This window comes from Phyllobates terribilis, unplaced genomic scaffold (genome assembly GCF_046119375.1).
Source record: "Phyllobates terribilis strain yellow unplaced genomic scaffold, ASM4611937v1 Scaffold_1__5_contigs__length_1240528914, whole genome shotgun sequence".
NCBI lineage: Eukaryota > Metazoa > Chordata > Amphibia > Anura > Dendrobatidae > Phyllobates > Phyllobates terribilis.
The window spans coordinates 612440975-612464180 of NW_027362761.1; the positions used below are offsets into that span (position 1 = coordinate 612440975).

Below are 23206 nucleotides of genomic sequence, written 5' to 3' on the forward strand. Positions count from 1 at the left end.
CGGGGGGTAGGGAGGCTCTGGGTGGTAGGGTGGCCATTTGCACTAAAGGTTGCTCACATACTGGAATCATTCCACTTTCTACCTCTGTAGATTTTCCTTCTCAGACATTGGGAGAAGGACTCCCCGGTGCCTCTCTGGTCAGTATATGGTTTAATATATAGTTAATTATTTTTTTAAGTGGTGTCTGTTCTGATAGTAAAACGCACAGTTTGGTGAAGAGGGTGGGCCCAGATATAAGTCCTGCACAGGGTCCCTTCACATTCAGTGTCCGCCCCCTGGGGCCTGTAATTAGAATTTAACCCCTTAATGTGTCTTCAGTGCTATTTCAGTCTCCTTCTAATGTTTCCCATCATGCCTTTAGACATACTGAGGACATGATGACGGTGACCGGAGCTCGACTGCTCCTGGATGTAGGGCCGCCTGTGTGACTCGTCAATCTCATTTGCATGCTGTAATGAAGGATTAAAACTCCATTGTTAATTGTCTGGACACTTTTCTACACTAATGGCATGATAGGAGGCTTGAGAGAGTGAAATGGCACTGGTGGTACATTAAGGGGGTAAATCCTGATGACCGTTTCCCTTTACGAACTGTCTATTTGCTGTCTAGTCTCTGCCACCCCTGACTTGTGCCAATGTCACCAGATTATAAGTGTTATTCACTTTACCCGTCATTGTGTTAATGTTATGGCATGTAGTTGTCCCCCTTAAAACTGGTACTTTCATTGACGAGGGTCTTCATTGTGAGATCTAGAAAATACATTCAGAAATCCCTTTTGTATTGTTAAAAAAAATCACATCTAATCTATCTTTCATCCTTATAGGAAATCCTTGTGAGAATAACGGTTTATCACTAAATTGTAAAAAAGAAGATATCATGAAGCACTCTAATGGAGAAAACCTCATCACCCTTCCTGCACCTTCTGGACTTCACAGCACTTCACCTTCTTATAATCCTCCTAATCATGAGGAACCCTCTCCTGAGCAATCTCACATTATTACCAAAAGTCCAGGGGGCAAAGTGGATACAAGATTTCAGTGTGACAAGCAACTTACTAAAAGCTCAGATTCTTTAACACAAAGAAAACACAAAGGAGAAAAGCCATACTCCTGTTCAGAATGTGGGAAATGCTTTACAAAGAAATCAAAGTTTGTTATACATGAGAGAATTCACACAGGACAGACTCCATATTCATGTTCAGAATGTGGGAAATGCTTTACAGATAAAGGGAGTCTTATTAGACATCAGAGAATTCATACAGTAGAGATGCCATATTCATGTTCAGAATGTGGGAATTGTTTTAGATATAAATGGAATCTTGTTGCACATCAAAGAATTCACACCGGGGAGAAACAGTTTTCATGTTTACAATGTGGAAAATGCTTTATAGAGAAATCAAAACTTCGTAAACATCAGAAAATTCACACAGGAGAGAAGCCGTATTCATGTTCACTCTGTGAGAAATGCTTCACTTCTAAATCAAGTCTTGAGACACACGAGAGATGTCACACAGGAGAGAAGCCGTATTCATGTTCTGAATGTGGGAACTGTTTTAGAGATAAACCAAATCTTGTTAAACATCAAAGAATTCACACAGGGGTGAAACCTTTTTCATGTTTACAATGTGGAAAATGCTTTACAGTGAAATCAAAACTTCATAAACATCAGAGAATTCACACAGGAGAAAAGGCGTATTCATGTTCACTCTGTGGGAAGTGCTTTACAGCTAAATCAAGTCTTGAGACACACGAGAGATGTCACACAGGAGAGAAGCCGTATTCATGTTCAGAATGTGGGAAATGCTTTACAGATAAAGGGAGCCTTATTACACATCAGAGAATTCACACAGGAGAGAAGCCGTATTCATGTTCAGAATGTGGGAAATGTTTTAGCGATAAACGAAATCTTGTTAAACATCAAAGAATTCACACGGGAGAGAAACCGTTTTCATGTTTACAGTGTGGAAAATGCTTTACACAGAAATCACAACTTTGTAAACATAAGAGAACTCACACAGGAGAAAAGGCGTATTCATGTTCACTCTGTGAAAAATGCTTTACTACTAAATCAAGTCTTGTGACACATGAGAGAAGTCACACAGGAGAGAAGCCGTATTCATGTTCAGAATGTGGGAAATGCTTTACACAGAAATCACAACTTTGTAAACATAGGAGAACTCACACAGGAGAAAAGCCGTATTCATGTTCAAAATGTGGGAAGTGCTTTACAGCTAAATCAAGTCTTGTGACACATGAGAGAAGTCACACAGGAGAGAAGCCGTATTCATGTTCAGAATGTGGAAAATCTTTTGTAAAGAAATCAAATCTTGTTAGACATGAGGGAAGTCATACAGGAAAGAATCTGTAATTATGTTCACTGTGTTTTTATAAATTTTAATAAATGGTGCTCAGCATAAATGAGTACACCCCCATTGATAATTAAAATCTTACTTAATATCTCACTGAGCACAATAACAATTTCTAAAATTTTCCTGTCCCCCATGACCAGCGCGACACGAGAGAGGTGATCCACTGTCACGGGTGTGTGAGGTGACAGTCAATCGCCCTGTAGTGGGTTGCAGGAGATCTCTACGTTTGGCATTGCAGACAGGTTTTCAGGAAGTAGGGACAAGTTTTTTGTGTTTAAGGAGGCATGCAAATTGTATTTTAAACTTCATCCCTACTCCTCCAGTAATGAGGAGCAATGGGTTGGTATTGTGATTTCTCTATTGCAGGGCGATCCTCAGTCATGGGCATTTTCGTTTTCGGTTTGTCTCCAATCTGTGGAGGGGTTTTTCGGAGCTCTGGCCCTCATCTATGACGAGCCTGACTGAGTCATCTTGGCTGAGTCTAGGCTACGTCGCCTTCAGCAGGGGATTCGGTCAGTGGAAACATACAGTTTGGAATTCTGTAGAGGGCAACGGATTCCAAATGGAATGACTCAGCCCTTTTAAAGTCAATTTTGTGAGGGGCTTACTGAAAGGTTGAAAGATGCCTTGGCTGTATATGAAACTCCTCAGTCCTTGGAGGCTGCTATGTCTTTGGCCATACGTCTTGATAGACGCCTTCGGGATAGACAGGTGCGACCACTTTCTTCGGGGCCTTCTTGCCGGGGTTGTGTACCTCTGTGTTACGCTCGCGCCCGGACTGACTGGCGTGAGCGTGATTAGTGATCCCACTGTACCATGAACCGAGGAGTGCCTGGAGGGGCGTAACTAAGTATCAACCCGATCCGACCAAGGTCGCACGGTGGCTCAGTCGACTCCGTGAACCTAGGAGGAACCAAGCAGAGGGACCAGGTGCTACTCCAGGTCAGACACCGGTCACAACTGTTGACCCACACTGGGGAATGCAGGAACAGGCAGGTTAGACTGGCATACAGACAGGTGGGTATTGGCAGGCACGGCTGGTATGCAGACAGGTGGGTACTGGCAAGCACGGCTGGAGTGCAGACAGGGAGATACTGGCAAGCACGGCTGGAGTGCAGACAGGTAGGTACTAGCAGGTTGGAGCACAGGCTGGGAGGCAGGAATAGAGCCGCGGATGCGGTAGACAAGCAGAGTAAAGCGAAACCGCCGGAGAGGAGGACAAGGCAGAGCAGAGCGGAACCGCAGGTGCGGTGGACAAGGCAGAGCAGAGCGAAACCACCGGAGCGGTGGACAAGGCACAGCAGAGCGAAACCACCGGAGCGGTGAGCATGCAGAGTGGAGTGAAACCGCAGGTGCGGTGGTCAAGGCAGAACAGAGCGAAACCGCAGGTGCGGTGGACAAGGCAGAGCAGAGAGGAACCGCTGGAGCGGTGGGCAAGGCAGAGCAGAGAGAAACCGCTGGCGCGGTGAGCAAGCAGAGCAGAACAAAACTGCAGGTGCGGTGGACAAGGCAGAGCAGAGCGAAACCGCCGGAGCGGTGGACAAGGCAGAGCAGAGAGGAACCGCAGGTGCGGTGGACAAGGCAGAGCAGAGAGGAACAGCTGGATCGGTGGGCTAGGCAGAGCAGAGAGAAACCGCTGGCGCGGTGAGCAAGCAGAGCAGAACAAAACCGCAGGTGCGGTGGACAAGGCAGAGCGAAACCGCCGGAGCGATGGACAAGGCAGAGCAGAGCGAAACCGCAGGTGCGGTGGACAAGGCAGAGCAGAGAGGAACAGCCGGAGCGGTGGGCTAGGCAGAGCAGAGAGGAATCGCCGGAGCAGTGGGCAAGGCAGAGCTGAGTGAAACCGCCGGAGCGGTGAGCAAGCAGAGCAGTACAGGGCTGACGGTGCAGGCAGAGAGGACAGGACTCTGTTCACATGGAACAGATAGGAAAATACAGGAAGATGGCTAGAATACAGGAGGTAGATACGGAGGAAGGGAAAAGGGACAAGCAGAACCAGATACACACAAGGTACTTACAATGAAGTAGCGGAGTGGACACAAAACTCACAAACAGAAGTACAGAGACAACGAGTTGGAGTTAGGTGCAGGTTCAGACACTGCAGGAAAAGGGAGGGTACGGACATAGAGACAAACAGGTAACAGGCTAGGAGACAGTTCAGACAGGAACTGACACTGCAACGAGATACAGGAATGAGCCTCGGTATACAGCCCCCAGGGTGGCGGAAATAGACTAGAAGTCAGAGATAACAGGCCTGGGTATCCAGCCTCCAGGGTGTCGGAAACAGACTAGAAGTCAGAGATAACAGGCCTGGGTATGCAGCCCCCAGGGTGGCAGAAACAGACTAGAAGTCAGATAACAGGCCTGGGTATGCAGCCCCCAGGGTGGCAGAAACAGACAAGATACAGGAAAAGACCTGGCAACTCAGAGGCAAGCAGCACACTGATAGTTAGTGTTGCTCAGGCACCTCCTTCTGGATGAAGGGGGTTTAAATATCCAGTGACTCACAGCAATAGGCTGGAGACGCATTAGGGGTGCGCCCACAGCAGCTATAAGAATCAGGAAGTTTCCGGGCTGCCGCCCTAAGCAGTCAGACAAGAGACATGCACACAGCATGAACTGGAGCAAGGTTTGCAGGCTGGACTGATGGGTAAGATTGCGATCTTGCATGGTGGTGCACTATGCAAGCACGCCGCCAGGGATGTTACACTCTGCCAGGGGAGCGGTCTGGGGGTGTACCAGTACTGGGGGAGGTGGAGGAACCCATACAGTTAGTGGGTGTCTCTTCATCATACATCTCCCGGAGATTCGCAAGAAAAAAGGCATATGTTTTTTTTGTGGGAAAAAGGGACACTTTTTTGCGACCTGTCCTTCAATTCCGAAACAAAAGGAAACTATTAACTCTCGGTAGTTTGGAGTTGGATTAAAAAGGGGTGCATTTGTGGCCAAACTGCAGTTCCCGCTTTGTCATGACAGCAGAGGTGGTGCTAGAGAGCAAAACTGAAAAAAATTCTGTATTTGTTGACAGTGGAGCCGGAGTCAGCATGGTTGATGCTGAGTTCGTGAACACTCATGGTCTCGCTTGCTGTACTTTAGCTGAACCTATTCCCATCTTTGCCATTGACTCGGCCACACTTGCACAGAAAGCATTTACTCAGATTGTACATAATGTAAAACTGAGGGTGAGGTCAGTTCATTGTGAAATCCTTCGCTATGTTCTGGACAATCTTCCTACTCCGATTGTCTTGGGTATACCTTGGCTTGTTAAACATAATCCGTTGGTGGATTGGCAAACCGGGGAGATTATTGAATGGGGAGATTACTGCCATGAGAACTGTCTAGATATTTGGATTGCTACTGTCTCTACGGAAATATTACCTACCTTTTCTGTCTGGTTCTCAGGACGTTTTTTCTGAGAAGGGGTGTCAGGATTTGCCTCCTCATCGTGCTTATGACTGTCCTATTAACCTGACCCCCGGAGATGAACTACCGAAATCCAGACTGTATAATCTTTCTGGTCCTGAGAGACAAGACATAAAGGATTTCATTGCGGAAAGTCTGGAGAAGGGACATATCAGACCCTCATCTTCGCGTCGTGGTGGCATGGTTCTTCTTTGTGCAGAAAAAAGATGGCGCTATATTTTCCTGTTTAGATTTCTGGGAATTAACTCAAATTACCATCCTTGATCCTTATCCTCTTCCTCTGATTCCTGATTTGTTCAGCCAGGTTGTAGGAGCTAAGGTATTCTCCAAGTTCGATTTAAGAGGAGCCTACAATCTGGTTAGAATCAGAGAGGGGGACGAATGGAAGACAACGTTCAATACCCCGGAAGGACATTTCAAGAGTCTGGTTATGCCTTTTGGTTTGACCAATGCACCTGTGGTATTCCAGCATTTCATAAATTAGATTTTCCATCATTTGGTGGGGAGGTTTGTGGTGGTCTATCTTAACGATATTTTGGTTTATTCACCTTATTTTGAGACACATCGGGGGCATGTTAAGTAGGTGCTCCAGATATTAAGGGATAGCAAACTTTATGCCAAACTCGAAAAATGTGTTTTCGCTGTTCAGGAGGTGCAGTTTTTGGGGTACTTGTCATCTTCAGGTTTTCGGATGGATCCGGAGAAAGAACCTGATGGCTCTACAACATTTTCTGGGCTTTACTAATATTTACAGGAAATTCATCCAAAATTACACAGTAATTGTGAAACCCCTTACTGACATGACTAAGAAGGGGTCTGATTTTTCCAAATGGTCCAATGCTTCCCTCCAGGCTTTTTCTTCCTTAAAGAATCATTTTGCCACTGCACCTATACTCAGTCAACCCGAAGTTTGTCAACCCTTTATTGTGGAAGTCGATGCTTCGGTTGTCGGGGTTGGGGCTGTGTTGTCTCAGGGTTCGTCCTCTGGTAAATGGCGTCCATGCGTTCTTTTCTAAAAAAATTGTCTTCGGTTGAGAGAAATTATGACGTGGGTAATAGGGAACTTTTGGCGATCAAATTGGCGTTCGAGAAATGGCGAGATTGGTTGGAGGGGGCTGTCCATAAGAACCTGTCATATCTCCAGTCAGCTAAATGTCTCAACCCTAGGCAAGCCAGATGGTCCCTGTTTTTTACTAGGTTTTGTTGTCACTTTTCGTCCAGGGGTAAAAAAATGTCAAGGCTGATGCTTTGTCCCAGAGCTTCCCTGGTGGTAGTGACCATGAAAACCCTTCCCCGATATTACAGAAAGGGGTAGTCATTTTGGTTCTTTATCCTGAACTGGAGGGTGAGGTGTTGGAGGCTCAGGGGGACGCCCCTGCCTCCTGCCCTTCAGGAAAGTTATTTGTACCATTTGATCTGCGCCGCAAAGTAATCAAGGAACATCATAACTCTGTGCTTGCTGGGCATCCAGGTGGTAAGGTGCAGCTGTCCTTTTCCTCTGCCTTCCACCCTCAGTCGAATGGTTAGATCGAGCGTGTCAATCAGAACTTGGACATACTGTTAGAACTCTCCTGTTAGGTTTTTTCTATTATGCTGGTCACATGACCTTTTTGCCTATTTAATCCTGCTCTGCCCTTCTGGCCATGCTGGACTTCATTGTAATTTCTACTCTTAAGTTAGCCTGGTGCTTAGTTACCTTTCTCAGTCAGTTTAGCTAGGTCTTTTGACCTTTATGTTCTATGTTGTGTGTTTGTCTTTTTACTGCTACAATTTCTGCTAGGAGGTGTTCATCTTTCTCCCAGTCCCTAGTTCTTGTAGGGATCCCTCCCTCACATCTATAGGTCTTCGTTCAGACTAGCTGAGGACTTTAGCGGGTCTGATCGCAGGATCAGGTTCCCCGTTACATCGTAGGGATCTAGCTTAGTTCTATTGTAGGGACAGATCTCCTGTCTTTCCTTAGTGCTTGTAGCCTATCATAACAGTAAGTCCAGCCCAAAAATATCTCTAAGGAAAGACCTCCAGTTTCCATCATGATGTCGGTTCAGGATTTGGCTCAACGCCTGCAGGGACTCTCTCTGGAGGTGGCCGAGCTCCAACAACACATGAGTAGCTGTTCTGGAGCGCATTTTGTGGAGCCAAAGGTACGATTGCCTGATTTATTTTTTGGTGAACAACAAGATTTTTTTTTCCTTTAAAAATGCTTGTTTATTGTATTTTCGTTTGAGACCCAGATCCTCTGGTGATGAATCACAGCGCATAGGGTTCATAATGTCACTTTTGCGCAAAGAACCTCAGGGATGGGCCTTTTCTCTCCAACCTAGTGATCCGTGCTTTAGATCAGTGGATAGTTTTTTTTCTGCTTTGGGGTTGTTGTATGATGATCCTGATCGTGTCTCATCAGCTGAGATGGAATTGAGACTTTTGAGACAGGGATCAGGTAATGTGGAAAATTATTGTACTCACTTCCGTCGGTGCTCTGCTCAGGTGGGGTGGAACGATTCAGCTCTGAAAAGTTTGTTTCTTGCTGGGCTAGGTGAAAGGGTTAAAGATCTGCTTATTGCTTATCCTACACCTGGGAACTTGCAGGAGGCAATGCAATTAGCTATACGGGTGGACAGGAGACTGCGTGCAAGGGTTAATGAGAGTAAATCCTTTGCCATGTCAGCTCCTAGTCTTGAGAGGGTCTGTACTGACATTGGAGAGCCAATGGAGATCGGGGCGATGTGACCCCGATCTCAGGAAAAAGACCGCAGGTTTTCTGAAGGTTTGTGCTTTTATTGCGGAAAATCTGACCACTTTATTAAGAACTGTGAGCTTCGTTTGAACAAAGAAAAAAAAAAGGTCAGTTACGCCCGTATAGCCTGTTTAAATTCTAAGGGGGGTATTTCTTTCTGGAAGCACCTCAGTCCAGGAGGAATTGATTGAATTTCGGGTATTTGTGGATTGTGGTTCTACACTCAATGTGATTGACAAGGGATTTTTGGAAAAATTTAAATTGGAACCTAAACCTTTGTCATCCCCTATTGCCGTGGTTTCTGTCGATGGCTCTCTCTTGAAATGTGTTACAAGGTTTATGAATTTCCCCTCACTATTAATGGTATTCACCAAGAAAATTTGGATTTGGTAGTATTAAATAATTTGCCTTCTCCAGTAATTTTGGGGTTACCCTGGTTAAAATTGCACAATCCTGTACTGGATTGGTCTACTAATGAAACTAAGTCCTGGAGCCCTAATGACAAGTGTTGTAACGGGCGCATTGCTGCTGTGGATAAAGGGGAATTACCTGTACCTATTCAGGACTTTTGGAAAGTTTTTTCTGAGGAGGAGTCGCAAGTTTTGCCTCCCCATAGAAACTATGATTGTGCCATTGAATTTGTCCCTGGAGCGACTCTTCCTAAAAGTCCTTTATTTAATCTTACTATTCCTGAGAGAAAGGCTTTGGAGGAATACATACAGACAAGTTTGGCCGCCGGTCATATCAGACCCTCTAAGTCACCTGTGGCTGTTGGATTTTTTTTTGTTAAAAAAAAGGACGGCGGTTTACGTCCTTGTCTGGACTTTCGCGAGATTAATAAAATTACTGTACGTAATCCTTACCCACTGCCATTGATTCCTGATTTGTTTAACCAGTTAGTGGGGGCCAAGTGGTTCTCTAAAATTGATCTCCGGGGGGCATACAATTTGTTGCGCATGAAGGAGGGTGATGAATGGAAGACTGCTTTTAACACTCCTGTGGGTCATTTTGAGAATCTGGTTATGCCTTTTGCTCTTACCAATGCACCAGCATTTTTTCAGAATCTTATTAATGACATCCTTAGACCTTTGATCGGCAAAAATGTGGCTGTGTATTTGGATGACATTTTGATTTATTCGCCTGATCTGGAGTCTCATTGGCGGAGCGTACGTGAGTTATTGCAGTTATTAATTGACAATTCGCTTTTTGCTAAGCTAGAGAAATGTGAGTTCGCTGTACAGAGAATTAGTTTTTTGGGCTACATTATCTCCAGCGAGGGCTTTGAGATGGACCCGGTGAAAGTCCAAGCTGTGCAGGAATGGCCTAGGCCTATTGGTTTGAAATCGATACAGAGGTTTTTGGGTTTCGCCAATTATTGCAGAAAATTCATTAAAAAAATTTCTATTATTGTTAAACCACTGACCGATCTCACTAGGAAAGGTGCTAATACGGTTCAGTGGACTACTGAGGCCATTGAGGCGTTTGTGTTTCTAAAGGAGAGGTTCAGCTCTGCCCCCATCCTTATGCAGCCTGATGTGACTAAACCGTTTTTGGTTCAGGTTCATGCTTCTTCTGTGGGGGGTCGGTGCGGTGTTGTCTCAGGAAAACAAGGATGGAGTACATCCATGTGCCTTTTTTTCAAAAAAAATTTCTGAGACTGAACTTAATTATGATATTGTTAATCGGGAATTGCTGGCTATTAAACTTGTATTTGAACACTGGCGTCATCTCTTGGACGGTGCCGAATTTCCCATTGAGGTTTTCACTGATCATAAAAATCTGATCTATCTTGATACTGCCAAGCGCTTGAATGCCCGTCAGGCTAGGTGGGCACTTTTTTTTTCGCGGTTTAATTTTTCCGTTACATCCCGGGTACCAAGAATGTTAAAGCTGATGCGTTGTCTCGCAGCTTTTCTCCCATGGTCGGTGCTGAGGTGGAGGAGAGCATTTTACAAGAAGGTGTTGTGATTGCTGCATTGGACTCCGTTTTGGAAGATGAGATTCTTAAAGCGCAGGAGAATGGCCCATCTAACACTCCCCATGGGAGGTTGTTTGTGCCTAGGACCTTTAGGAGAGATTTGTTTGTTGAGTGTCATGAGTCTCGGTTGGCAGGTCATCCAGGAATTTCTGAGACCAAGAGACTTGTGAGTCGCAGTTTTTGGTGGCCTGGATGGCAGAAGGAAGTCATTAAGTGGGTGCGTCAATGTACTGTGTGTGCTAGATCTAAGTCTTCTCATACTCCTGCTGCGGGGTTGCTTTGCCCTCTGGAGGTTCCTAGTGCACCTTGGACACATCTGGCTTTGGACTTTATTACTGACCTTCCCTCCTCTGAGGGTTTCACGGTCATCTGGGTGGTCGTGGACCGTTTTAGCAAGATGTGTCACTTGGTTCCCTTCATCAAACTGCCCTGCGCTAAGACACTCGCTAGGGCCTTTGTCAAGGAAATTGTCAGACTCCATGGTGTTCCTACTGACATTGTTTCTGATAGGGGACCTCAGTTCGTGGCTCGTTTTTGGCGTGCCTTTTGTGACAGGTTGGAAGTTCATTTGTCGTTTTCATCTGGATATCATCCTGAGTCTAATGGCCAGACAGAAAGGAAGAATCAGGATGTTGAGCGGTTCTTGCGTTGTTTTGTGGCAGACAATCAAGAGGGGTGGTCTGAGTTTCTGCCGCTTGCTGAATTTGCTCTTAACATCCATACATCCTCTTCTGCTGGGTGTTCGCCTTTTTTTTGTTGTTCTGGGAGACATCAGTCTTTTGGGTCATTCTCCAAATTGATATCGGCTGTGCCTGAGGAGGAGAGTTTTTCCGGTGATTTGGAGAGAGTTTGGACGGATGTGCGTGGTAATCTTCAGGAGGCTAACAAAAAATCTAAGAGGTACTTTGACAGGAAACGTCAAGAGGTTTTGTTTACGGTTGGTGACATGGTTTGGTTGTCCTCTAAGAATCTGCAGTTGAGGATTCCTTCTAAAAAATTGGGTCCCAAGTTTGTAGGGCCCTTTAAGGTGCTTCAGGTAGTTAACCAATCTGCTGTTAGGTTGGAGGTTCCTACCTCCTGGAAGATTAATCCGGTGTTTCATGTTTCTCTATTGAAAAAAGCTGATGTATCAGATAGAGATGCCACTGCCACTGTTCCTCCGGTGGTGGAGGACGGGGAATATGAAATTTCCCGCATCCTTAATTCTAGACGGTATAGGGGGAGTTTGCAGTATCTCGTCGCTTGGAAGGGTTTCGGTCCCGAGGATAACTCATGTGTGAGGGCGGATGATGTTTCTGCTTCTAGACTTGTCAGAGCGTTTCACAGGAGGTTTCCTGATAGGCCTGGTCCTAGGGGATCCGGAGGATCCTCTTAGAAGAGGGGGTACTGTTAGAACTCTCCTGTTAGGTTTTTTCTATTTTGCTGGTCACATGACCTTTTTGCCTATTTAATCCTGCTCCGCCCTTCTGGCCATGCTGGACTTCATTGTAATTTCTACTCTTAAGTTAGCCAGGTGCTTTGTAACCTTTCTCAGTCAGTTTAGCTAGGTCTTTTGACCTTTATGTTCTATGTTTTGTGTTTGTCTTTTTACTGCTACAATTTCTGCTAGGAGGTGTCCATCTTTCTCCCAGTCCCTAGTTCTTGTAGGGATCCCTCCCTCACATCTATAGGTCTTCGTTCAGACTAGCTGAGAACTTTAGCGGGTCTGATCGCAGGATCAGGTTCCCCGTTACATCGTAGGGATCTAGCTTAGTTCTATTGTAGGGACAGATCTCCTGTCTTTCCTTAGTGCTTGTAGCCTATCATAACACATACCTCAGGTGTTTTGTCTCTGAAAATCAGGAGGATTGGGCATCCTACTTACCACTGGCAGAATTTGCCATCAGTAATCATCGTCAAGAATCCACTGGCAAGTCACCGTTCATTCGTGAATATGGTTCACATCTACAGTTTGGTACCTTCAGTGGGGGAGGAGCTTCCGGAGTTCCTGAGGAGGAACGGTTTGCTTTGTCGCTCTCCTTGGTATAGCAGGGTGTTGTATGTAATTTAAAGACAATGGGTGACAGAAAACTCTTGCCAGGTCAGGACCTGAATGTGAATGACTTTGTGTGGTTGTCTACCAGGATTATAAGATTGAAAGCTCCTTCTTGGAAGCTGGGACCTAGGTTTATTGGTCCCTATAAAATAACCTCCGTCATTAACCCAGCAGTGTTTCGTCTTGAACTTCCTCAGGCCCTTAAGGTCCACAATGTGTTTCACAGGTCCTTACTCAAAAGGTATGTGGAACCTCTTGAGCTCTCACCTCTACCTCTGCCCTCAGTAACGGTTGATGGTAATCTGGAGTTCCAGATTTCGAGGATTGTAGATTCTTGTCTCCAACGTCGTTCTCTACAATACTTGGTGGGTTTCAGAGTCAGAGGTGAACGCTCCCAGGTTGGTTCGCTCATTCCACACCTCTTTTCCTGAGAAACCCGGTTCTGAGTGTCCGGAGGCCACTCGTAGAGGGGGGGTACTGTCACTGGTGTGTCAGAGGTGACAGACAGTCGCCCTGCAGTGGGTTGCAGGAGATCTCTACGTTTGGCATTGCAGACAGTTTCTTAGATAAGAGGCTATTTTTAGGACCGAGCAGCTACCTCCCTCATGCTAATTAGCTCTCTGGCCTGGGTGTATATATACCTGGTGTGTCTGAGAGGGAGTCGCCGAAGCTTAGCAGGAGCAGTACTTCGTCCTTTCTGGAGCTTGAGGCCGTGTGCTTATTTGAAGTTCATTTAAAGTTAAGCCATTTCCCCTGTTTTGTCCACCCTTGTTGTCTATAGAGTTTAGTGGAGGTTGACTAGTGCTCATCTCCTTCCATCCCTAGCCATTCGCCAGGGAGAGTAGGGCGAGGCACGCGTGCAGCAATTGCTGAGGAGGCAATATAGGGACGATAGTTAAGACAGGGTGACGCTAGGCCAGACTAGGAAGTCTCCACTTCCCCCCTTTCTCTAGTGTCTGGGCTCCCTTTCCCTTTTCCCTGTGTGTTGCACTAAGTCTTCCCCATACCTGGCATGACATCCACCCCTCAAGGATAGAAAACCTATTGAATAAAATGGCGGCACATCTCCCCTGCAGCAGTTCGTTTCCTGTCCTTGAGGGAACATGAAGCTGAAGAATCAGGAGCAGAAAGTCAAGGAAGAAACGTACCCAGGCCTTGCCCAGTTGTCTGAAGAACAGCTCCTTGTCTGAAGCGCCGGTGTTGGGTCCTGGAAGCACCTTCTCTCGTCCAGGAGGGGCTCGTGTGGATACGAGCGTCAGAGCCGCCGTGTTGTCCCAGGTCTGCACTTGCGTTGGGGTTGACGCGTCCTGATGACGAGCGCGCTGGAGACTTATGACCCATAAGTGTTGGATTGCTCTTCCATGGGGTCCAGAGGAGTTATGCATGGGGGGGGGGGAAGTGTTGCTGTGGCTGGTCCCTCATTTAAAATGAAGTCTGACTGCCAAAAGAGTGGGTTTGCTCCGGCTCTCCTTCCCTTGGTGATACGGAGGATCTGCAACGGCAGCGCCATCAGAGTGAACACTGCAGCGGCAGTCTCACGAGTGGCAGAAGCGACAATATGATGAGCCAGAGAATAAGAGTGGTTTGTGAATCCACCATCTCCAGAGGAGAATAATCATGTGATTTGATCCAGCCTCCGAATCTGGTACCATATTTAAACATTAAGATGGCGAGTCATCTTCATGAAAGTTCACCATGGTAATTAGGTCCCTTTTTCTTGTCTTTAATTACTAGGAAAGGCCAAAGAAATGTAGGGCAAAACTTAAGAATAAGGAGTGTGCACTTTGTAGGGATAAGTTACCTGACTTGTGGCAGAAAAGACTGTAGAGATTGTATACAGAAAACCACCTGTGAAGAATCCCCCATCTTCACCATGGATTTGAGATCTGTCATCAGGGCAGAAGTTAAGGATTCCCTTAAGACTCTTATTCATAAGGAAGATGATCGAAAGGGAAGGAAAAGGTCCAAAAAATTTATCAACTGATTCAGATGAATCTATAAAGTTGGAAAGTGAATGTGGATCAGATTCTTCTTCCTCTTCATCCTCTGATGGCGATACTGGTAGGCCGTGCTCTCCTATAAAAGACACAGGTTGATTAAGGCTGTGAGAGCTACCGTGGGCATCTCAGATGCTAAGACCCCCAAATCAATACAAGATATCATTTTTGGTGGATTAGAGCAGGAAAAAAAGAGGCCCACATTTCCAGTTAATGTAAAGATTGAGGCTCTCATAAACCCCTTCACGACCTTCAATGTATCCAGGTTGGTCAGTACTTACCAACCTTTGACGTATGGATACATGCCGGCGATTTTCGCGCACAGTGGTTGTGCATGCGCCATTGCCGCCGGATGTTCAGCTGATATGACATCTGACACCTGGGACTCGCTGCTATGAGCAGTAACCGCTCCGCTCCCGGCAATTTAACCCTCTAAATACTGCAATCAATATCGATCAACAACCATTATCCATGACAGAAAATCAAATATGTCACAGGATACAAAGAGATACAAGCTAAATTATTAAAAAATATATTTTTTATTTGAATCAATACATAAAATAAATAAAAGAAATACAGGGCAAAGAGCCTTCAGAACACAGGTCATAAATCAGAAAGTCCAAATCAGCCTGATGGACATATCTATAGGATTACTCAGACAAATATATGCCAAATACTAAAAGCATACTATATAAAGGCCCGGTGCCTATTTAAGTGCAATAATATGCAACAATCGAAATGCATTTAAGTTCATAGGACTATATATGCTGCAATAACGCAAAGTCCAGTAGAAGTACTAGTAAAAAGTATAGCCTAAATGCTATTTATGACTATATAAGGTACATATATGGATCAAACATAGTGGTGATGCCCTAGGCTGCAAAAGATGGACAGTACCAGAATAAGCAGACGTACTTACATGTGAATACCGCCAGGGTATTATACCGGACTCCGTGTCTCCAACCACCCTGACGCCATTTCGCTTCTTCCGGGGACGTGTCCAACCACAGGGACCGCAATCTATTTAACCCCTTAGTGACCAGACCAATTTTTTTGAAATCAGACAAGTGTCACTTTATGTAGTAATAACTCTGGAATGCTTCAACATATCCCATTGATTTTGAAACAGTTTTTTTTTTTTTTTTTTGTGACACATGATACTTTATAATAATGGTAAATTTAGGTTGATATGTTTTGCGTTTATTTATAAAAAAAAAATATCAGAAATTTGACAAAAATGTTTTAAAAACGCCAATTTTCAAACTTTGAATGACTTTCCCTTTAATCCCAATAGTCACACCACAGAAAAACATTAATAAATATAATTTCCTTCATGTCGGCTTTACATCAGCACCATATGGTAAGTGTTGTTTTATTTTGTTAGCATTTTAGAAGTAAGAAGTAGATTACAAAAACTCCAGCACCTTCTCCGTATCCATCACAAGAGACGTAAAGTTAAAACGTCCATTTTATTCCATTAAAAAAGCGCCATATGTAAGGCAGACCTGGATTTGCTACCAAGGATTTCCGTGCACCAGTGGACCCTTATGGCATATGTATGGTAGGCTGAAATTTTCCTTTTTATTTCTCTTCATACACCAGCATTTTAGAAGGTTTAAAAATGTAGCAGTAATTTTTCATTTTTTTTTCAAGAAAATGTACAAAAATTATTTTTTATAGGGACCTGTTCAGTTTTGAAGTGACTTTAGGGGTCCTATATGTTGGAAACCACCCAAAAGTCATACCATTTTAAAAATTGCACCCCTCAACATATTTGAAATTGCTTTCAAGTAGTTGATTAACTCTTCTGGTTCTTTTCAGGAAGTAATGGAAAAAAAAAGTTTATTTTTACCACCTAAATTTTGATAACTTCTGTACAGGCCGCTAGAGCTGGAAGACGCTAAGGCCGTTATTTGGCCGTTACCTGCCATGGCAAACATCAGGACCACACAATCAAGATCTCGGGGTGCCGATGAGGTTAAAGAGGGAGCCCCCCACACTTTTGTTAACTATTTAGATTCTGTAGTCACTATTGACAGCAAAATCTAAGGGGTTAAACGCCCATGGTCGGTCATGGCTGATGCAGCAAGTTGTCAGCTATAATATACAGGTGACAGCTACAGGATTGTCACCTGTCGGGCAACGCTAGTCTCTTATATCGCAGGTCAGTAAAAAGACGACTATTGGTCACTAAGGGGTTAGATACCCATTCGCCAATAGAAAAGTGCCACATCGCACGGGAAATGGTCATATGTTGGTATGTCGGCGCATTGTGCGTCCGCTCTGTCTCTTAGGAATCAAAGGGACTTCCCGGCCAGTGCAACGTGAACCGCATGGAGCGCAAGCGGGTCACGTGGTAACGCACTTCGGGAAGTCAAAAGAAATCCGGCAGCGCCACATGCGCACAACCAACTCCGACCCTATCGTGAATATCAGACCAAACCTATGTAGAGGAGGGAAAATTTAATTACAACAATGCAAAATGTGAACAATTACTGTCATATTGTTGTGATGTGAGCAAATATTGGTCAACTACTATAGATAATTATGTGTAAATAACAAGATGCAGAAAACTGAATAATTAAATAAATTCTATGCTTTGTCAAGTACAGCAAGGGAGTAAATTGGGTACCAATCCACCAATACATTTGTATTAAGTGCAACATTATAAATGATTAAAAGAGGGTGTTTAAAAAAGATATAACAATGGAATAGGGTTACGTGGAATTGAGAGAGAGGGAAAATGTACAACAAGACGCGATAAGCATCATACTAAGGTTAATTCTGTGCAAAATAGTGCAAAGAAACCTGCATGAAATGCAGATATAAAAAGTGCCTGTATAAAAAGTGCAAAAAGGTATAGAAGAAAGTGCAAAACTAAGAGAAAAGTACCATCATACATTTTAACAAGGTTAATTCTGTGAAGTAGAATGCAAGAAGACCTGCATAAAGTGCAGATATAAGAGGTACTTAAATAGAAAGTGCAAAAAGTTCTAGAATAAAGTGCTAGTGCAAAAACTGAGAAGAAGGTACCCACTGATGTTTGTTAGAGACTAGTATCATCTAATCAAAAGGTTAGTTTTCCCTCTAACAAAACCAACATAATTGAAATGTTGAAAACTTAAAAGACAAACAGACTAATATAATAAACAAGAGCCCCCCCCTAAAAATACGAAAAAAGGAAGAGCCGCAAGTTGTCCACCAATAGTTTGCTCGGGTCTTCTCCTGACTGCTTTGTGAAGCTAGACGTCTGGAGCTGATCTCCTTCTCAGCATCCTGTCTAAATAACAACATTGACCCAGCGTACCTTCTCAGAACCGGTCCCTGACCTGTGTGAAGGTGGCCGGAGCCGAAGAGGAAGCAGTCTGTAGGGGCTAGAAGTTGAGATGACACGCAGCTGGAGCCAGGACAGAGCTCGTGATAGTGAGATCTCCAAGATGGCACCTCCTCACAAAACCTTGGGCAGTGACAGAGCAGCAAAATGAATAAACAAAACATCAATATGCTTCTTAACAAAGCGGATAACCTAGAGAATATGTCAAGAAGAAATAATTTACTGTCACAAAGTCACTGGCAAAGTACTGGAGGAAAGATGCATACCACTGAGATTGTTAGTTCTAGTAATTAAACATAGGAAAAGGTTCCAGCACAAGAAGGAATAAGGGGTTAATCAGCCATCTTTACTGCTAGGATGATTAAACACCTGTAGAGAGGGAGGAGTTCATAGGATAAAATCCCAGCCTTTTAGAGCATTTGGTGTGGGGTGGGCCTGCAGGTGATAAGCTCTGGAGCTGTTTTGTCATGTGAAGGAAAGACAAACCCTGGGTTGTTTGATCTTGAAGCTTGCGGTTAACCGTAGCAACAAGGACTGTGCCATACGTTATGTTTTGGTTTTCCTGTTAGGCCGGAAACGCTGTGTTTGTTTTTGCTAATATTGTTGTGGTTTATGCAGCAGTCTCAATAAACCCAGCACAACAGTTTTAAAGACAGTGTTCGTGTGTACCTCTCTGTGCAACCAAGTGAGTCAATATACCACATTACGTGTTGTGGGGGTTCCAAAAAAGGTGGAGGGTCAAATTCCAGTCGTATACTTTGAATTCTGGCTGCTGGAGAAATTCAGCAAGGAAGCCTTGATCCAGAACGTGCAAACAGGGTACCCACCCGTTCAGGACCAAAAGGTGCATGACCCCTTCCTATTATAATGAAAATACTGCACTTCAGAGACATAACTCTGCGCAAAACTAGAGACCATCAAGGTTTATCCTTCAATGGTACTAAGGTATCCATGTATCTGGATTTCTCGGCAGAAGTACAGAAAAGAGCACAATTCATGGACATAAAGAGAAGACTGCGCGTGAATCAGGTGCCATATTCTTTGTTGTATCCAGCACGTCTCAGAGTGGTTGCGGTGAGAAAAGTACAGAGGTTTGATAACCCAAAAGAGGCGATGACTTGTAACAAACGGTTCTTGCGCCATGTAAATGGAAAAATGGAAGAGGGAGCATTTCCTGAAGGATACAGGTGATATTATATATAACTATTTTTTTCCTCTCTCTTCTCTTCGGGGGATTTCTTTCTTTCCTTTTCCTCTAGAGGTTAAGGACAGAATATGTCTACGCTGGGCTGATAATAATTTTAATTTATTTATATTCGCCAACATATTGAGCAGCACTTTACAATTAAGCGGGGACATGTACAGACAATAAATTCAGTAAAAGGTAAAACAGTTACATTAGGAGCGAGGGTCCGGCCGCTTATAATCTACAAGGGAATAGGAGGGACACAATATGTGAAAAGTTCTTGTTACTTCAGGTCTAGCAATTATAATAAATAGGGATTTTCATATAAAGCTGCATGATCCGGTCATCAGCCCGTATGTATAAGTGCAATAATCAAGTATCGAGTGCAGTTATCTTGTGCATGGAGGGTGTGGAGACAGATGAATAGGAAGGAGCAGATTCTGAATAATATTTAGAAGGAGGGAACAAGGGAGAGTTAGTTTACTGAGTTGAGGTGGTCGGCTTGTTTAAGGAGATTTTTTTTTTTTAAAGCGCGCTTGAAGACGTGGGGGCTAGGTATCAGTCGGATCGTCTGGGGTAGAGCATTCCAGAGAACTGGCGCAGCACGAGAGAAGTCTTGGAGACGGAGGTGCGAGGGTCAGATTATGAGGGATGTTAGTCTTAGGTCATTTGTAGAACGGAGGGCACGTGTAGGGCGATAGGCAGAGATGAGAGAGGAGATATAAGGCGGTGCAGAACAGTGGAGAGCTTTGGAGCTTTGTGGGTGAGAGCGATGAGTTTATATTGGACCCTGTAGCGAACAGGCAACCAGTGTAATGACTGGCACAAGATGGAGGCATCGGTGAAGCGGCTGGACAGAAATACGACCCCGGCTGCCGCATTCAGGACGAATTGGAGAGGAGAAAGTTTGGTGACAGGGAGACCGATCAGAAGAAGGCTGGGTGCCCACGTAGCGTTTTACAAGCGTTTATGCTGCGGAATTTCCGCAGCGTAAACGCTTCAAAACTGCTTGGTAATCCACCCCCCATGGTCCTCAATGACAAGCCGCACTGTCAATGCCCACGCTGCGTTTATGCTGCGTGGAAAAATCCGCAGCATGTCATTTAATTTTGCGGAAGCGCGGCGTAATCGCTGCCATTGACTTGCATTGGGCCGCTTCAAATCCGCAAATATGTAAAAATACTTGCGGAATTGAAGCGCATTTGCTGCGGTCTTGTACCTCAAAACCGCAGCAAATAGGAAGTGACCTCACAATTGGGCGTTCCATCCATCCATCCCATGAGCATCCCATAATCCAGGAAGACGAGAATCCCATAATATTCCCGTCTCTCAGGATCATGGCTGCTCATCTCGGATGGTATAAGCGCATGAATCTCAACGTGAGATTCATGATTAGTGTGGTAAGTGTCTGTATGGTGTGTATGTGGGGTCTGTGTGCGCGGGTGTCAGCAGGGAGACATAGGCCGATATGATGAGACTACTACTCCCATCGGCCTATGTCTGTCCCCAGTCAAACTAGTGCCAGCAGGAGCAGCTCGATGGGAGCAGTAGTTCCCATCAGCCTGCTCCTGCTGTAAAATGTGCCCCAAAATTAAATTTAATAGCCCCCATATGTGCCTCCATATATTATTGACCCTATTTACCCCCCCTCCTACCTTTTTTTTTGGGGGGGGTGCGTTGCGGTGCTATCATCATTAGACTTTTTTGTTTATTGGCCCCAATAATATCTAATCTACTGTCCCCTTTTTTTTTTTTTCATTGGTGGCCAGTGGTTACCTAAAAAAAACTTTAGACATTACCTGTCCCCACCGATCGCCACCTAAAATAAAGTAAAAAATAAAAAAATTACACCTATACTCACCTAGATACCTAATTCCCCGAAGCCCTTGATCTCCTGTAATAAAATATAAAATAATAAACCACAACCTTATCCTTACCCCTCCGTAGTAGTCCACGAGTGTCCCACGATGATCTCCAGTTTAGAGCAGCCACATAGAATGTGACCGCTCTGAACCACTGCCGCTGCTAGAATGAACGGGTTCGCCGGAGTTCAGGCAGCGCTGCTCCGGAGACCTCCTTTACGGCCCTGCTGACTGTGAGAAATTCCCACGGTACAGCAGAGTTGTAAAGGAGGTCTCCGGAGCTGCGCTGACTGAATGCACTCCGGTGACCTCAGTCAGGGGCTCCCGCTGCCGGGAGCGGACGTGTTCCCGGCAGTGTGAGCTTACAGCAGCCATGACAGCTGTGCATGGGAGATCAGCGCAGGAACGTGGACAGGTAATTATTTTTTTTTTTTTTAGTAAACTTAGAATTAAATAAAATTGTGTTTTCATTTCAAATACTTTTTTTTTTTTTTGGGTGTCTGTTTTTTTTCTTTTTAACACTTTGTAGGTTAGTATTGGGGGTGTCTTCTAGACGCCCATCATTACTAACCTGGGCTTCATGGCAGCTGGCGCTGACATGAACCCCACCAATATTACCCCCTGCCACCGCACCAGGGCAGCGTGGAAGAGCGAGGCTAAGCATCAGATTTGACGCACAAATATGATGCGCCAAATCTAGGGCGGCTGAGGGCTGATATTATAGCCTGGGAGGGGGCCTACAACCATGGCCCCTTTCTAGGCTATTAATATCAGGTCGCAGCTGTCCGCCTAGCCTTTGCTGGCTACAATTTATAGGGGGACCCCATGTCATTTTTTTGTGGGGGGTCTTCCTATATAGTAGCCAGAAAAGGCAAAGCGGCTAGCCTTTGCTGGCTTCAATTTATAGGGGGACCCCATGTTTTTTTGGGGTGGTACCCCTGTACAATTAGCCAGTAAAGGCTAAGCTAACTGCTGCGGCCTGGTATTAATAGCAAGGGAAGGGTTCATGGTTATTGGCTACTTCACAGACTATAACATCAGCCAACAACCGTCTGCTTTCCCTTTGCTAGTTATTAAAACTATGCGTGAGCCCACTTATTTTTTTTTGTTAAAAGATTTTATTAAACTGAAAGATTATTGTACAGTGTATGTAGGTTCATTCACTGAAAGCTCCTGCATACGCTGTAAGGTTGATTTCTCACGTCCACATATCCACGTTAGTACAGATAAGTGTGACCGAGCATGCTTTGCAATGGGTCTGTGTGTGGGTCTCCGCTGTGTGTGGAAAATGGCATCAACACTCGTCCCGGAGATTGACGTGTGAAAGAACCGTACAATATAGGTGAGGGGTTAGTGTTGGTGTGTGTGCGTACATATCTCCATATGTTTATTTAATTATTTTTTGGGGGTTAATCTTTTATTCCTCCATTTTGTTTTAAAAATAATATTCACACACGTTATTATTCACTGTAGATTGAAAAATATCCCGAAATATGGGACCGAGCTAGTCCTGACTACAAAGACAAGCAGAAGAAAAAAGACGCCTGGGCCTCTGTGTTGAGCCAAATGTATCCCCAGTGGGTGAATGCGGAACGTGATGCCCAAGAGGAAATTAGTACATTTTGATTTTTACATTTATTTTTATATCTATTTATAATTGCATTTTTGGTGTTAAAGCAGTTCATAAATTGTTTTGGTTTTGTCATTGCAGTGTCTGATATTAAAAATCGGTGGAGATCGGTCACCGACCGGCTGGTGAAGTATCACCAGTCGGTGCAAAGTGGCTCATCACCAAAAAAAAGAAAAGTTCCTTTTGCGGACGAGCTGGCCTTCATACTAACCAGTAGGAGTTTGCGGAGGTAAATTCCCAAAACATATTAATTGAAATGTTTCCAAAAATGTTGTATTTACATTGGTTTTTACCTTTTATTTTATACAGAACTGAAGGAAACATCAGGGCCCCAACAGCAGAAGAGGACACAACCACTGAGCAAGCAGAGGAGGAATCCGAGGACTTTTTCCAGCTTTCCTCACCGGATCCATCTGCTTCGGCATCTTCAGCATCTGGTTGTCCCGCACATTCTTTGTCCAATCCAGCGGACGTCGGGACGGGTTTGGTGACTGATTCTCCTGCTCCAAGTGATGCTGGAAGCTCTGCTGGTGATGTGTTGAGGCCCACTGGGAGGGGGTCTGGTTCTACTCATCTCGTGGCATCGAGAAGGGCGGGCAAAAAAAAAGGCCAAAAGCCACGGGGGTGGGACTATTGTGCTTGAAGCACTCACAAATCGG

At 44.7% G+C, this 23206-nt stretch overlaps 2 protein-coding genes across 2 annotated transcripts in view; both read left to right on the forward strand.

The window, feature by feature from the left end:
- The window catches only part of LOC141153244 (uncharacterized), a 26149-nt gene extending 23204 nt beyond the window's left edge, over window positions 1-2945 (forward strand). Inside the window, exon 6 of the mRNA XM_073637979.1 lies at window positions 824-2945. Coding sequence (XP_073494080.1) covers window positions 824-2367 — 1544 coding nt within the window. The 3' untranslated portion in view covers window positions 2368-2945. The remainder of the gene's footprint in view (window positions 1-823) is intronic.
- The window catches only part of LOC141272556 (uncharacterized), a 639831-nt gene that overhangs the window by 34810 nt on the left and 581815 nt on the right, over window positions 1-23206 (forward strand). The gene's annotated exons all lie outside the window — the stretch shown is intronic.